Below are 13246 nucleotides of genomic sequence, written 5' to 3'. Positions count from 1 at the left end.
CTTCATAGAGAACCCCTGTCCCAGAAAGACACAAGGAAAAAAAATCCCTAATTCAAACATTTAAAATCAGAAATGTTTCAAAATCCAAATGTTCAGCACTGACGTAACACCATAAAAGGAAAATCCCACACCTGACCTCCTGGGCTGGGTCACAGAAAAAATATAGGTACACTTCAAATGCTAACAGTATTTCATATAAAGTAAACTAGGTGTGGTGGTGCACACTTTCAATTCCAGCACACATGAGGCAGAGATAGGTGGATCTCTGAATCTGGGGCCAGCCTGGTTTACAGAGGGAGTTCCAGGACATCCAGGACTATATAAAGAAACCCTGTCATGATAGATAGATAGATAGATAGATAGATAGATAGATAGATAGAAGAAATTACCTTTATCTATGTATATGAGGCATATATAAGCCATAAATGAATTATGCATTTAGACTTGGGTCCCATGCCAAGGCCATATATATATATATGTGTGTGTGTGTGTGTGTGTGTGTGTGTGTGTGTGTATACACACACACACATATATCTCCAGAACATCAAGGCTGCATACTGGAACCTTGCCAAAGTGACTTTGCTTTTCCACATCCCTAGTTCTGCATCAATAAAATGAGGGTGAAATATTACTAACTTAAACAGTCATTACAAAGATTACACACTGCTTAATTATTATCAATCTGTTCTGCTCTGAAGCAAAGTCTAGATAGAAAGCCAAGGTTATCAGGATCTCCTGGATCCTGTGTGTGTCCCATAACTCGGAACCAGATTCTCCTAGCTCAATCAACAGCTCTTATGCTAGTAGTTGGGGGCCAGTGCTGGGCACACCTCGCTCTACTTCTGAGCAGGCTCCAAACCTAAGAGAAAAGCCAGCCTTCTAGCTCCAAGCTCTGAGATCTGAGCCAGAAGCAGCTCTGCAGTCCAGAAAATGATGAACTCATACAAATCCAAAGAGACATCTCAAAGCTGCAAAGAAACTACAAGCACTGGCTGCTGGAGTTTAACAAGAAAACTAAAGCTGGGCGTGGTGGCGTACGACTTTAATCCCAGCATTCGGGAGGCAGAGGCAGGCAGATTTCTGAGTTTGAGGCCAGCCTGGTCTACAAAGTGAGTTCCAGGACAGCCAAGGCTATACAGAGAAACCCTGTCTCTAAAACCCAAAAAAAAAAAAAAAAAAAAAAAAAGAAGAAGAAGAAGAAGAAGAAGAAAGAAAGAAAGAAAGAAAGAAAGAAAGAAAGAAAGAAAGAAAGAAAGAAAGAAAGAAAGAAAGAAAGAGAGAAAGAAAGAAAACCAAAGACAGAGAAATAAAACAACTGGTTTGAAATAATAATAATTTAAAAAATGTGTGCAGTTCTAGACTTACACTTTCTGTCCACATTCATAACAACATCTCTGATGAGACCTAGTTCTTCCATTTCTGGCAGGGCCAGTCTCTCCCTAAGCCTTGCCTCTTTCCTTTAAAATCTTACTTTATTTCAGTTATAGCAATACAACTTACATTTGCATTAACACTTTAATATAATAATTTAAGGTAGGTTTATTTTTCAATATGTTTTATCTATGGGAGGGATAACCAAAGAAGCCAGAAGAGGATGTCAGACTCTCTAGAACTAGAGTTATAATAGTTGGACGCTGCCACATAGATACTGGGACCTGCACCTGGGTCCTCTACAAAAACAACAAGTGGTTCTAACCACTGAGCCATTTCTCTAGCCTCAAGACTTTGTAAATTTTTAAAAGAAGTAAAATTGTAAGGTATTTAAGTTTAAAGACTGCAGTACTTTTAAAGGTAATACTATGTCTATATTGTGAATTTAAAAAAATTTTTAAACTTACTTTTTCCCTTTTCACTTTCCATCCTGCTCATTGCCCCTCTCCTAGCCATGCCCTTAAGGTAGCTTTAAATGGAAGGGAAAAAACAGGCTAGAAATCCCTCTCCCCAAAACACTTATTTTAAAAAATCATTTTTCTAAGTGGGTCAGTAGAGCAGATATATCCAGTGACTACACTCGTATCCTTCCTACTCCACTAATGATCTGTGGAATTAAAAAGAAAGCCCCAACTCCCACACCCACTGCCCCAAAGGATTAACTCATGCTGGACTGTGTTAGAATGCGAAATGATTCTTGCTACTTCTATACATAAAAATGGTTACATTCACACATCCAGCAGAAAAGAAAAGAACAGCAGCCCTGAGACCAGGTGAAAATAGAAACAAATTAGTTTTCTACCCTCTTTCATGACTCCCGTTCTTCTGCCTGTACTCTCTTTCCTCGTTACCCATTACCCTCTCTTGGTTTTTAGACTTTAGACCTCATAGTCTCCCTCAGACACAGCTCCTGGCCTATAATGTATACATGCATATATATAATCAGGTATAACTCTGGGAAAAAGTTGAAAATTTCAGAAAAAAAAAATTGAGCCCTTGCCTCTTAAAGAAGTGCTTCTGACAGAGAAGAGAGGGGCCTAGGTGGGAGATGGGGAGGGGGGAGCAGAACAGGATCAGATGGTGGGGGCGGGGAAGGGGGGATAGGAAAGAAGCCCAGAGGGCCAGGAGAATGAATGGGATATGCAACCTCGAGGGATGGGTTGTGGGGGGACCCTCTAGAAAGTACCAGAAACCCTGGAGGTGAGAGACTCTCAGGACTCAATGGAGGTGACCTTAACCAAAATGACCAACAGTGGGGAGAGGGCCTCAAGTGGAGGGATGGGGTTACCAACCCACAGTCAAAATTTCTGACCCAGAATTGTCCCTATCTAAAAGAACTGCAGGGACAAAACTGGAGAAGAGACTGCAGGAAAGGCAGTTCAATGACTGGCCCAACTTGGGATCCATCTCATGGGGGGGCACCAAGGCCTGACACTGTTATTGATCCTATGATGTGCTTACAGACTGGAGCCTGGATGGCTGTCCTCTGAGAGGCCTTACCAGCAGCTAAGACAGACACATATTCTTATACCCAACATTGGACTGAAGTGGGTAACACCTATTAGGGGAAGGATTATAGAAGCTGAAGGGGAGGGCCACCCCATAGGAAGACCATTAGTCTCAACTAACCTGGACCCCAGGGAACACCCAGAGACTGAACCACCAGGTAGCACACAGGGGTTGGTCTGAGGCCCCCAGGACATATATAGCCAAGGACTGCCTGATCTGACTCAGTGGGAGAAGATGAGCCTAATCATTGAGAGACTTGAGGCCCCAGGGAAGAAGGGGGAGGCTTGGGAATGGAGCACCCCCTCAGAGGCAAGTGGGGAGAGGAATGGGATGAGGAATTGTGGGGAGGGGGGCCAGGAAGGGGGACAAGAGCTGGAACGTAAATAGATAAAAAAAAAAAATTAAGTTCTTTTTTAAAAAAGAAGCGCTCTAAAACCATAAAGATCAACCACATAACCACTGCCAATGTTCAAACATTTTCTATCTCTAAAGGCAGCGTTTAGTTAAATGCGTAGAATTTAAATGGAGCCTTTCCTAGTTGATGAGTTGTATTTTTCCATTACAAAAATTTGAGTAATGGTATTTAATCTAAACACTAACTTCTATACATTTATGTCCTTATTCCTCATGCTTTATGGCCCATAGGATCTTATTATCTGCCTCAGCTCTTAAGGTATGCAGGCCATTCCTTATTCAGCAGAAGGCGATGAAGGCAGGGTTTGCAAGCTGGATATCTGTATGTGAGGTCTGATTCCAAAATTAAAAATGTATCATCCAAAGCTTTTCACTCCAAGTATCTGTATCAATTCCTTTGGTAAGAAATGCTTTAAACATAGATGAGCTACATCACTGAAAGAAGAATGTACTAAATAAAATGTGGGCGCTAGGCTTTTGTGGAGGAACGGAGGTCACATGCCACCACATGTTACTGGCTATGCAGGAAACACTGGTGCTTCAAAGCATCTACGTGCATGATCTTCACCAGCAGCCAACGAATTCTACAGGACTGACATCACCTTAATGATACAGGTGGAAATAAGATACATAGAGAGCACAACTGACTTGAAGAATTTATTAAGGTCAGCTCCATGAGACTTCAGAACCTCAGGGAGAACCATCAGGTTTAAAGAAGAATGATTTCAACCTGAGAAAGGTTGGGAAGGCCTAACAAAATCTTGTGACCATTTAGATAGATGATAGATAGATAGATAGATAGATAGATAGATAGATAGATAGATAGATAGATAGATAATCCAGGCATACTTGTAATTACAGATGCATATGTATTAATGCAAGCACCCAGGAAGCTGAGCCAGGAGGACTACAAATTTGAAGCTAGCCTGGGCAAGTACCAGACCAGGCTGAGCTACATAGAGAGACTCTACTCGGAGACAGAAGAGAGGAAATAAAAAGGGAAGAAAGAAGAAAATGGGAAGAAGAGACGGGGCATAAAGTCTCATTAAAGGAAGCTGCGATTCAGAACTAGGTCTTTCTGCAGATTCTCCAGGCGATCTTATGCATGTCAGTGTGTGAGTGTGCACGTGTGTTCACCTTACTCTCCGCTCGATAAGTACTGCGGCAAAGAGCTAAAGCAAAGGTTACATAAAGCATTGGTGAGAAGAACATGGAAGAGGAACATGGAGAACTTCGCTCTTGAGATGGCGTGCTTGGGAAGCACACAGTGAGTGGTCCTCAAAGTTCAGGGGGCAGAGTTCATGTGGACTCTGCCACGTGATTTGCAGTCTACTCAAAGCAGGACTCAAGACAGGTCTCAAGGCAGGCCTCCAGGCTGTAAGTCCCCAGCTGCTACACAGCTGGTGCCTAGACGCTGCACTTAGGGACCAGAGCTACAAGTAAAGGGCTTCTTACCCCAGGCTGTGTAGGAGAATCAACTAGGCCAAGTTTTTAAAATATTCATGCCAGTGCCTCAGCCTGACTGGGAGAGTCAGGATCAGTCCTGGGGAGGCAGACTTTACCACATTTCCGGAGTGTTCTTTCTCAGAGTATGAATGCAGCACCTTGAATATTCATTCTATTGTCCTTTAAATGCATTCTGTGAGCTGTCAAGATGGCTCAGTAGATAAAGGTGCTTACTGCAAGATCCATCCATAGGACTCATGTGTGGTGGAAGGGGAGAACTGACCTATGACCTCCAGCTACTATGGCACAGGCACAAACACACATATATACATACATACATTCATAAGCAAACAATATAATCACTTTTATTTTAAAATCTTACACTTAGATTTCTCTATCAAGGTCAAAATAGATAAATAAAATGAATTTCCATAATTTACAAGTAAAACAATGTGGCAGGATTTTGTTTCTTTCAACAATGCTACCCTCTAGTGTCCACAAGTTAGTACTACGTAAAAAAACCATGTAAAAATCCCACCTAAGTCACCAATAAGGTGATTTCCTGTTTCTTAGCTAAATTCAGGGGACTTTCTTTTAAAATAACCTCCTCCACAGACAAGAACTCCAGGTACCCCCTTCCCCCTTTCTCCCTGCCCTCTCTTCAGAGCGACACACAACAGAGAGAGGGTGTGGCCAGCAAGTAAAGCTGTGTGCTTCTGACTCACCTCTCACACCCACACCCTTTACCCTGTGTCCATCCAGAAGATAGCATCAAACAAGACACGGTCTACCACTGAGTTCCACAAACCCAGCTGGGCCCTGTCCATGGTGGGGGTCCCCAGCCCCAAGCACCTGCCTCCTCCCTCTGAGCTCAGTGTTCTCTCTCCTCCCTTCCCAGTCTCACAGTGGGTCTCATCAGGGATTCCCTCCTGCTAGGTTATCCTCAATGGTACCCAGACAGTCTCTCACCTCTCCATCTATGAAAAGAACTCTCCTGGCATTCCTTGGATTATTATTTTCTGTGCTTCTTTCCTTTGAAAACCTGCTGAAAGAGTTTGTGCAGGTTGTCTCCAAACCTGCCTGCCCTCCATTCTTCCCTCACGACACCCCAACCTTGGTCTTTCAGTGACACTAAAATGGCTCTCGTCATGCTCTGCAGGATGTGTGTGTGTGTGTGTGTGTGTGTGTGTGTGTGTGTGTGTGTGGCAGACACTTCTGCGGTCTCTGACGTGATTGTTCCTTGTGTTCCATCCTGTGGGTCTCCTTCTTGAAGCACCCTCTGTTCTTGGCTCTAAATTGTCCCTCGCCTCTGGCTCCTGGTCAGTCAGCTGACTGACTGCACAGGGTCCTCTCTATGACTGCATGCTGGCAATGAAAACCCTTCTCTTTTTCTCTTCAGACTTCCACTGCTATGACTTAGCACAGAGAGTAAGCTGCACTTCACACAGCAGTGTCCCACAGTGGCCATTCATTGACCCAGGGATTCAGCCACATCAGCTCCACATCCTCTCCAGTTCCTCACATCCAAAATAGGTTTTCTACCACTGCCCTCCTCGCTGTGGACAGTCAGGGATCTGGGAGGAGACCTTGATTCCTTCCTGCCCACTCTGTACCACACTGAGTCTTAATTACCAAAACCCTCCTCCTCCGGTCACTCCTGCATCATGGCAGATTGCTCCCAGAGGCTTCCTCTTTCACTGATTCCTCACAACATAGACAGGGATGGCATTCTGAGACGCAAACTCCGACGACAGGATGTCTCCCTTACCTAAAAATGGCAACAACGCCATCTACCTCTTAGCCCATACAGTTCGGTTTGTCGTCCTCTGGCAACTTTATCTCAATGTTGTCTTTTCTTGCTGGGCTTCTGCTACCTAACTTCATTTCAATCACTGGAATTCACCGTCCTGCTTGCGGGGCCTCCCCATGTTGTTCCATCATCCTAACATCCTAAGATGCTGTTCTCCCATGCTTTGTACGGTTAGCTTGTTTCAATGCTTCAACATAATACAAGACAGGAAGTGACACATTCCTAGCCCTGACTCCATAGAGCTTCCCTTTCATTTCCTATCTGGAACCGCTTATATTTTTCTATAACACTCTATAATTTATTTTATTTTATTTTATTTTTGGTTTTTCGATACAGGGTTTCTCTGTATAGCCCTGGCTGTCCTATATTTTATAATCACTTCTTTATTTCTCCACCCTTGCCATCCAACCCTAAACTCCCCAAGTCTAGAAATTCTATACCAAATGTGTCCAATGAGTAAATGACTGAGTCTTGGAAGACTCACAATTTCCACCTTAACTGTTCTAGTTCAGGCTTCGGTAACTTCACACAGCCTGGCCACAAGGCCTCTCTGTCTTCTTCACCCTGTCTGTAGAGAACAGATGGGGGAGTCTTCCAATTCAGCTTGCTCTCTGTGAACCCCTTCAGTTTGGCACAGCTCAGCAAGTACAGCTCCCAGAACAACAGGTACCTGCAGAACATGGTGACTGGATGAGCTCCCAGCTCTGGGAGAAACAGGATATGAACAGGAAGGGACTTGTTTGCAATGGTGCAGGTGGCTAATCTAAGGCAAAGATGCAAAAAAATGGCCCCAGCATCCAGAGACATTTATCATCTCCATTTGTACACTCTTTAAAGAAGAGGGAAGGTTTCTTACAATTTTTATCGCGTTTATTTAACAAGGGATAAGTAAACCTTACAGTTAGGTGCTATGATAAGATAGCAACATTGTAAAAATGGCTATCTTGCCAAAAGCAATCTACAGATTCAATGCAATCTCCATCAAAATTCCAACTCAATTCTTCAACGAATTAGAAAGAGCAATCTGCAAATTCATCTGGAATAACAAAAAACCTAGGATAGCAAAACTCTTCTCAAGGATAAAAGAACCTCTGATGGAATCGCCATGTCTGACCTAAAGCTGTACTACAGAGCAATTGTGATAAAAACTGCATGGTACTGGTATAGTGACAGTAGACCAATGGAATAGAATTGAAGACCCAGAAATGAACCCACACACCTATGGTCACTTGATCTTTGACAAAGAAGCTAAAACCATCCAATGGAAGAAAGACAGCATTTTCAACAAATGGTGCTGGCACAACTGGTTGTTATCATGTAGAAGAATGTGAATCGATCCATTCCTATCTCCTTGTACTAAGGTCAAATCTAAGTGGATCAAGGAACTTCACATAAAACCAGAGACACTGAAACTTATAGAGGAGAAAGTGGGGGAAAGCCTCGAAGATATGGGCACAGGGGAAAAATTCCTGAATAGAACAGCAATGGCTTGTGCTGTAAGATCAAGGATTGACAAATGGGACCTCATGAAACTGCAAAGCTTCTGCAAGGCAAAAGACACCGTCAATAAGACAAAAAAGCCACCAACAGATTGGGAAAGGATCTTTACCTATCTTAAATCAGATAGGGGACTAATATCCAATATATATAAAGAACTCAAGAGAGTGGACTCCAGAAAATCAAATAACCCCATTAAAAAATGGGGCTCAGAGCTAAACAAAGAATTCTCACCTGAGGAATACCGAATGGCAGAGAAACACCTGAAAAAATGTTCAATATTCTTAATCATCAGAGAAATGCAAATCAAAACAACCCTGAGATTTCATCTCACACCAGTCAGAATGGCTAAGATCAAAAATTCAGGTGACAGCAGATGCTGGCGAGGATGTGGAGAAAGAGCAACACTCCTCCATTGTTGGTGGGATTGCAAGCTTGTACAACCACTCTGGAAATCAGTCTGGCGGTTCCTCAGAAAATTGGACATAGTACTACCTGAGGATCCCGCAATACCTCTCCTGGGCACATATACAGAAGATGTCCCAACCGGTAAGAAGGACACATGCTCCACTATGTTCATAGCAGCCTTATTTATAATAGCCAGAAGCTGGAAAGAACCCAGATGCCCCTCAACAGAGGAATGGATACAAAAAATGTGGTACATTTACACAATGGAGTACTACTCAGCTATTAAAAAGAATGAATTTATGAAATTCCTAGCCAAATGGATGGACCTGGAGGGCATCATCTTGAGTGAAGTAACACAATCACAAAAGAACTCACACAATATGTATTCACTAATAAGTGGATATTAGCCCAAAACTTAGGATACTCAAGATATAAGATACAATTTGCTAAACGCATGAAACTCAAGAAGAATGAAGACCAAAGTGTGGACACTTTGCCCCTTCTTAGAATTGGAAACAATCACCCATGGAAGGAGTTACAGAGACAAAGTTTGGAGCTGAGACAAAAGGATGGACCATCTAGAGACTGCCATATCCAGGGATCCATTGCATACACTAGCAAGCGTTTGCTGAAAGGACCCAGATATAGCTGTCTCTTTTAAGACTATGCCGGGGCCTAGCAAACACATAAGTGGATGCTCACAGTCAGCTATTGGATGGACCACAGGGCCCCCAATGGAGGAGCTAGAGAAAGTATCCAAGGAGCTAAAGGGATCTGCAACCCTATAGGTGCAACAACATTATGAACTAACCAGTACCCCGGAGCTCTTGACTCTAGCTGCATATGTATCAAAAGATGGCCTAGTCGGCCATCACTGGAAAGAGAGGCCTATTGGACAAGCAAACTTTATATGCCCCAGTACAGGGGAACGCCAGGGCCAAAAAGTGGGAATGGGTAGGTAGGGAAGTGGGGGGGAGGGTATGGGGGACTTTGGGGATAGCATTGGAAATGTAATTGAGGAAAATACATAATAAAAAATATTTTAATAAAAAAAAGATATAGGATCACAAGAAAAGGTGTTTAGCTAATAAACCAAAGTCTTTGTTAGATGGTAGTGAATAAAAACATTCCCCATCTTCAAGACAAACCAACCAAGGAAACCTTTAAATAACACATGTAAGCCAAACAACGATTCTATGACACTAACCTTGGCTCCCTCAATCCAAATCCTGCCCTGTATCAACTTAAATACAATTAAGACTACATCTACTCCAAGCCAGAAATAGCAGCATACAGTTGTAATCACAGCACTTGGGAGTCAGAGACTGGAGGATTGCTGTAAATTCAAATACAGCCTGTTCTACATAGGTGAATTCCAGTCCAGGAAAGGCTATACAGTGACACTGACTCAAAAAATAAAAATGAAGAAGGGAAAGAGATGAGAGGAGGCAGGGAAAAGAGAGAAAAGAGAAAAAAGAACAAATCTACCCCAATTCTATATTGAGCAAGAATTCCATTCTGAAGGACACTTAATCTGAGGGTATTACTGGGACATAAAGAAGTCCAAGACCTTGACCCTTGAAATATGTCCAGTGATCTGGCATCCTAGGAGTGCAGTTGACTTGCTTTGTGGAAGCTGTCTGAGGATTTTGCTAACTTAAACTTGAAACTCTTTATGCTTCCTATCTCATCTGGCTGGTGCCAAGAGGATTAGCTTCGCTCTACCCTCTGGGAAGAGGAAGTGTGATGTTAAGCTGAAAAGAGGCAAATGTGTAAACGGGGTGGTCCCACCAGCAGGCCCTGGTGAGATCAGTTACACGGGTGTCCTAGAACAACGTTCGTTCAGTTCAGTTCCGAGTGGCCAAGGACACAGTGTGTCAAAACGGGCTTTGGGCCCCCGTGGCCTCAGCTGTTTGTTCTGCACTTTATATGTTTATCTTGCTGCTAGACACAGTTATTGAGTCATCTCTATTAAATGGCTATTGAGGAAAAGGAACAGCTCTGCAAATCCACCATGCGGGAGAGACAGGCCGTTCATCCTCTGCGGCCCTGCATTCTACAGTCACAGCAAATGCCTTCCCTCCCTTCTCACCTTGTACCAGACCCTCAGCTTCATTTATCAGAACAAGAACCATCAAGTAAAGGAAGAACCTGCAATGGTCATTAAATTTTCAATACTGTTTAATATTGCTGAAAACTGAAAATGTCTGTCAGTTTACCTAAGAGTACAGTCAAGCCTCCAAACCACTGATGGTAAATGTTATGTTGTCAGCAGGGAGAGAGTAATTATACTAATCAAATAATCATATTGCGTTTCTAAACTCTGGAAAGAGGAGGGGAAAACACAACGCTGTAAAGTAGGTGAGCTCATGGAACACTCTTTGGGCTTCCGTAGAAATCGTTCGAGCCATGACGCACGTGATCAACCAAGGCATGGCCATGTACTGGGGCACCTCGAGGTGGAGCGCGATGGAGATCATGGTGAGTTAGCCTCTGTTGTTAATGACTGCTGGGCCTTGGCATTATTGTTTAGATACCATGTTTAAGTTGCAGCATCTTCTGCAGGCTTTCTTACAAGACCATGCCATTGGAATTCTACCATCAGTTCTGTCATTAAGGGGGTTGGATGTGAGGGCTGGAGCCAGCAGTTCAGAACAAACACAAGGGCCAAATCTGCAAACAGGAACCATGTTTTAGTATGTCCTTTGTGTGTGTGTGTGGGAGGGGAGGGCAGAGAGAATTTCAAAGCTAATGAGCTATGTGAATAGAGTATTCTACCTTTCTTACAATTCTGCTTATACCATGCCACTTATAGACCATTTTTTTGTCTGAGTTTTTAGTCTGAGTTTTTTTTTTCTTTAAGAACTTAAGAATATTCAAACAACATGTCCTTGACAACAGTCCATAATTCAAGCTTTAACTAATGTGCCCCTGACTTTACTCAGTCTAACCTTCCTGAATAACAAGGATTCCCCACATTTGGTACTTCTCTTGGTGATATTTATGGTCACAACTTTGCGTGCATTTGTCTTATCTCCTTGCTTCTTATTTAATCCACTGAAATGAAGATCCCCAATGAAAATGAATCCGGGTGAAGCTCCAATGCCCATCAGAATAAACTTAGCTGCACTCTCCTCTGCCCCCTAGGAAGCCTACTCTGTCGCACGGCAGTTCAACATGATCCCGCCTGTCTGTGAACAAGCTGAGTACCATCTTTTCCAGAGAGAGAAGGTGGAGGTGCAGCTGCCGGAGCTCTACCATAAAATAGGTAATCCCCACAACCACATCTGCTCATTCTTCACAATGTGAGGATCAATGACATGGGGCGCGGGACGCCAGGAAATGCGTTCCCAAAGGTCCCCAATTAATACAATGAAGAGATGACAAGAACGATGCATCTCAGAGATGGTGGCAGAATCAGGTGGATCCATCGTCTACAAGGTACTGGACTGACAGCCGTAGAGTTGTAAATTGACTAATATATACACTCAGCAGGCATTCAAACAGTGTTCACACAAAGAGGATCAGGTGGATAAACTTGATTTGCATAGGTGCACACAACCAGGATGCACAGAATAAACTCAGTTTGCATGTGTGCTTCTTTTAGCCTAAACATGTATCCATGAGTAGACTGAGCAAGCGTTCACAAGCATATAGATATCCACATCTGTCTCTTGTGCTGTGCCCGAGGCTGGGTAAGACAGAACACACTCAACAACAGCAAGTCAGGTACAATTTGTTTGTGTGAAAGTCGTGCCTGGAGGGTGAGGATATATAAACACAAGAACTTGGGATATTAGAAACATCAATAAGTCACATTTATAAGCCACATTTTTTTTTCAGGCTTATATACCAAAGCAGTTTTCAGAGATTACTTTTTTTCCTAAAAATAAATAGGAAAATGCTGGATTAAAAACAACCCCAATTCAACAATAGCTGCTGCTGCTGCTTTTGATCATGTACCAGGCATTTGCTGTGTGCTAAGCTGTGCTTCTTCCGGGTACCAGGTACTGCCAGGCACAGAGTGGATAAGGGGAATAGTAGCCTTTTTTGCAAGTAAAAGCTCTTATCTCTTGGTCTGTGAACTGTGGCCATGAAAAGATCACAAATAAGCCATATTTCCAGGTTCACTTATATGGCTCACTCCCAGGAACAGACAGTACACGTTTAATTGGTTTCTAAAAGAATGAGGCACAATTTGTAAGTCCTAAGTTGTAATGGAAAGATGGATGCTAGTATTAACTCATTTATCTGGCCAATTTTCCTCTAGAACTGACAGAGCTGTTTAAACATGTCCTCACTTTTGGTCCTACTTGGCATAAACAAGGTTCTGATTGGGTATCTTTGCTGTTTTCTTTTCCCCCTACAGGAGTTGGTGCAATGACATGGTCTCCACTTGCTTGTGGAATTATTTCAGGAAAATATGGAAATGGGGTGCCAGAAAGTTCTAGAGCTTCCCTGAAGGTATTTCCCTCAACTCTTAAAAAAGAAAGGGGGGGGGGGAGAAGATGAATTAGAAGTAGCAGAGCAGCAGCCCAGAGCTTCCCAGCTTGAGCACACTGTGGCCTTGGCCAGCCATGACCTTGGCAGGGCCCCCCTCAGCTCTGCCCAGGTCTTTGCTGCTGGCCAGGCATCAGTCAGCCCTTCATAATCTGCCTGCACAGAGAATCTGTCTCTGGGGACAGGAAGAATGTGTCCAATGACCTAGTTGACTTGCAGATGCAAATCCCT

At 43.2% G+C, this 13246-nt stretch overlaps 1 protein-coding gene across 3 annotated transcripts in view; it reads left to right on the top strand.

Moving 5' to 3' along the window:
• Positions 1-13246, top strand: part of Kcnab1 (potassium voltage-gated channel subfamily A regulatory beta subunit 1) — a 422588-nt gene that overhangs the window by 389710 nt on the left and 19632 nt on the right. For all 3 annotated transcript variants that reach the window (XM_021157435.3, XM_021157436.3, XM_021157437.3), the window contains exons 9-11: positions 10911-10996; positions 11663-11783; positions 12885-12979. In XM_021157435.3, the coding sequence (XP_021013094.1) occupies positions 10911-10996; positions 11663-11783; positions 12885-12979 (302 nt within the window). The remainder of the gene's footprint in view (positions 1-10910; positions 10997-11662; positions 11784-12884; positions 12980-13246) is intronic.

This window comes from Mus caroli, unplaced genomic scaffold, assembly GCF_978045245.1.
Source record: "Mus caroli unplaced genomic scaffold, Mus_caroli_1 scaffold_3, whole genome shotgun sequence".
In the NCBI taxonomy this organism is placed as follows: domain Eukaryota; kingdom Metazoa; phylum Chordata; class Mammalia; order Rodentia; family Muridae; genus Mus; species Mus caroli.
The sequence above is the reverse complement of the archived record's forward strand: the minus strand, read 5'-3'. Positions and strand labels throughout refer to the sequence as shown.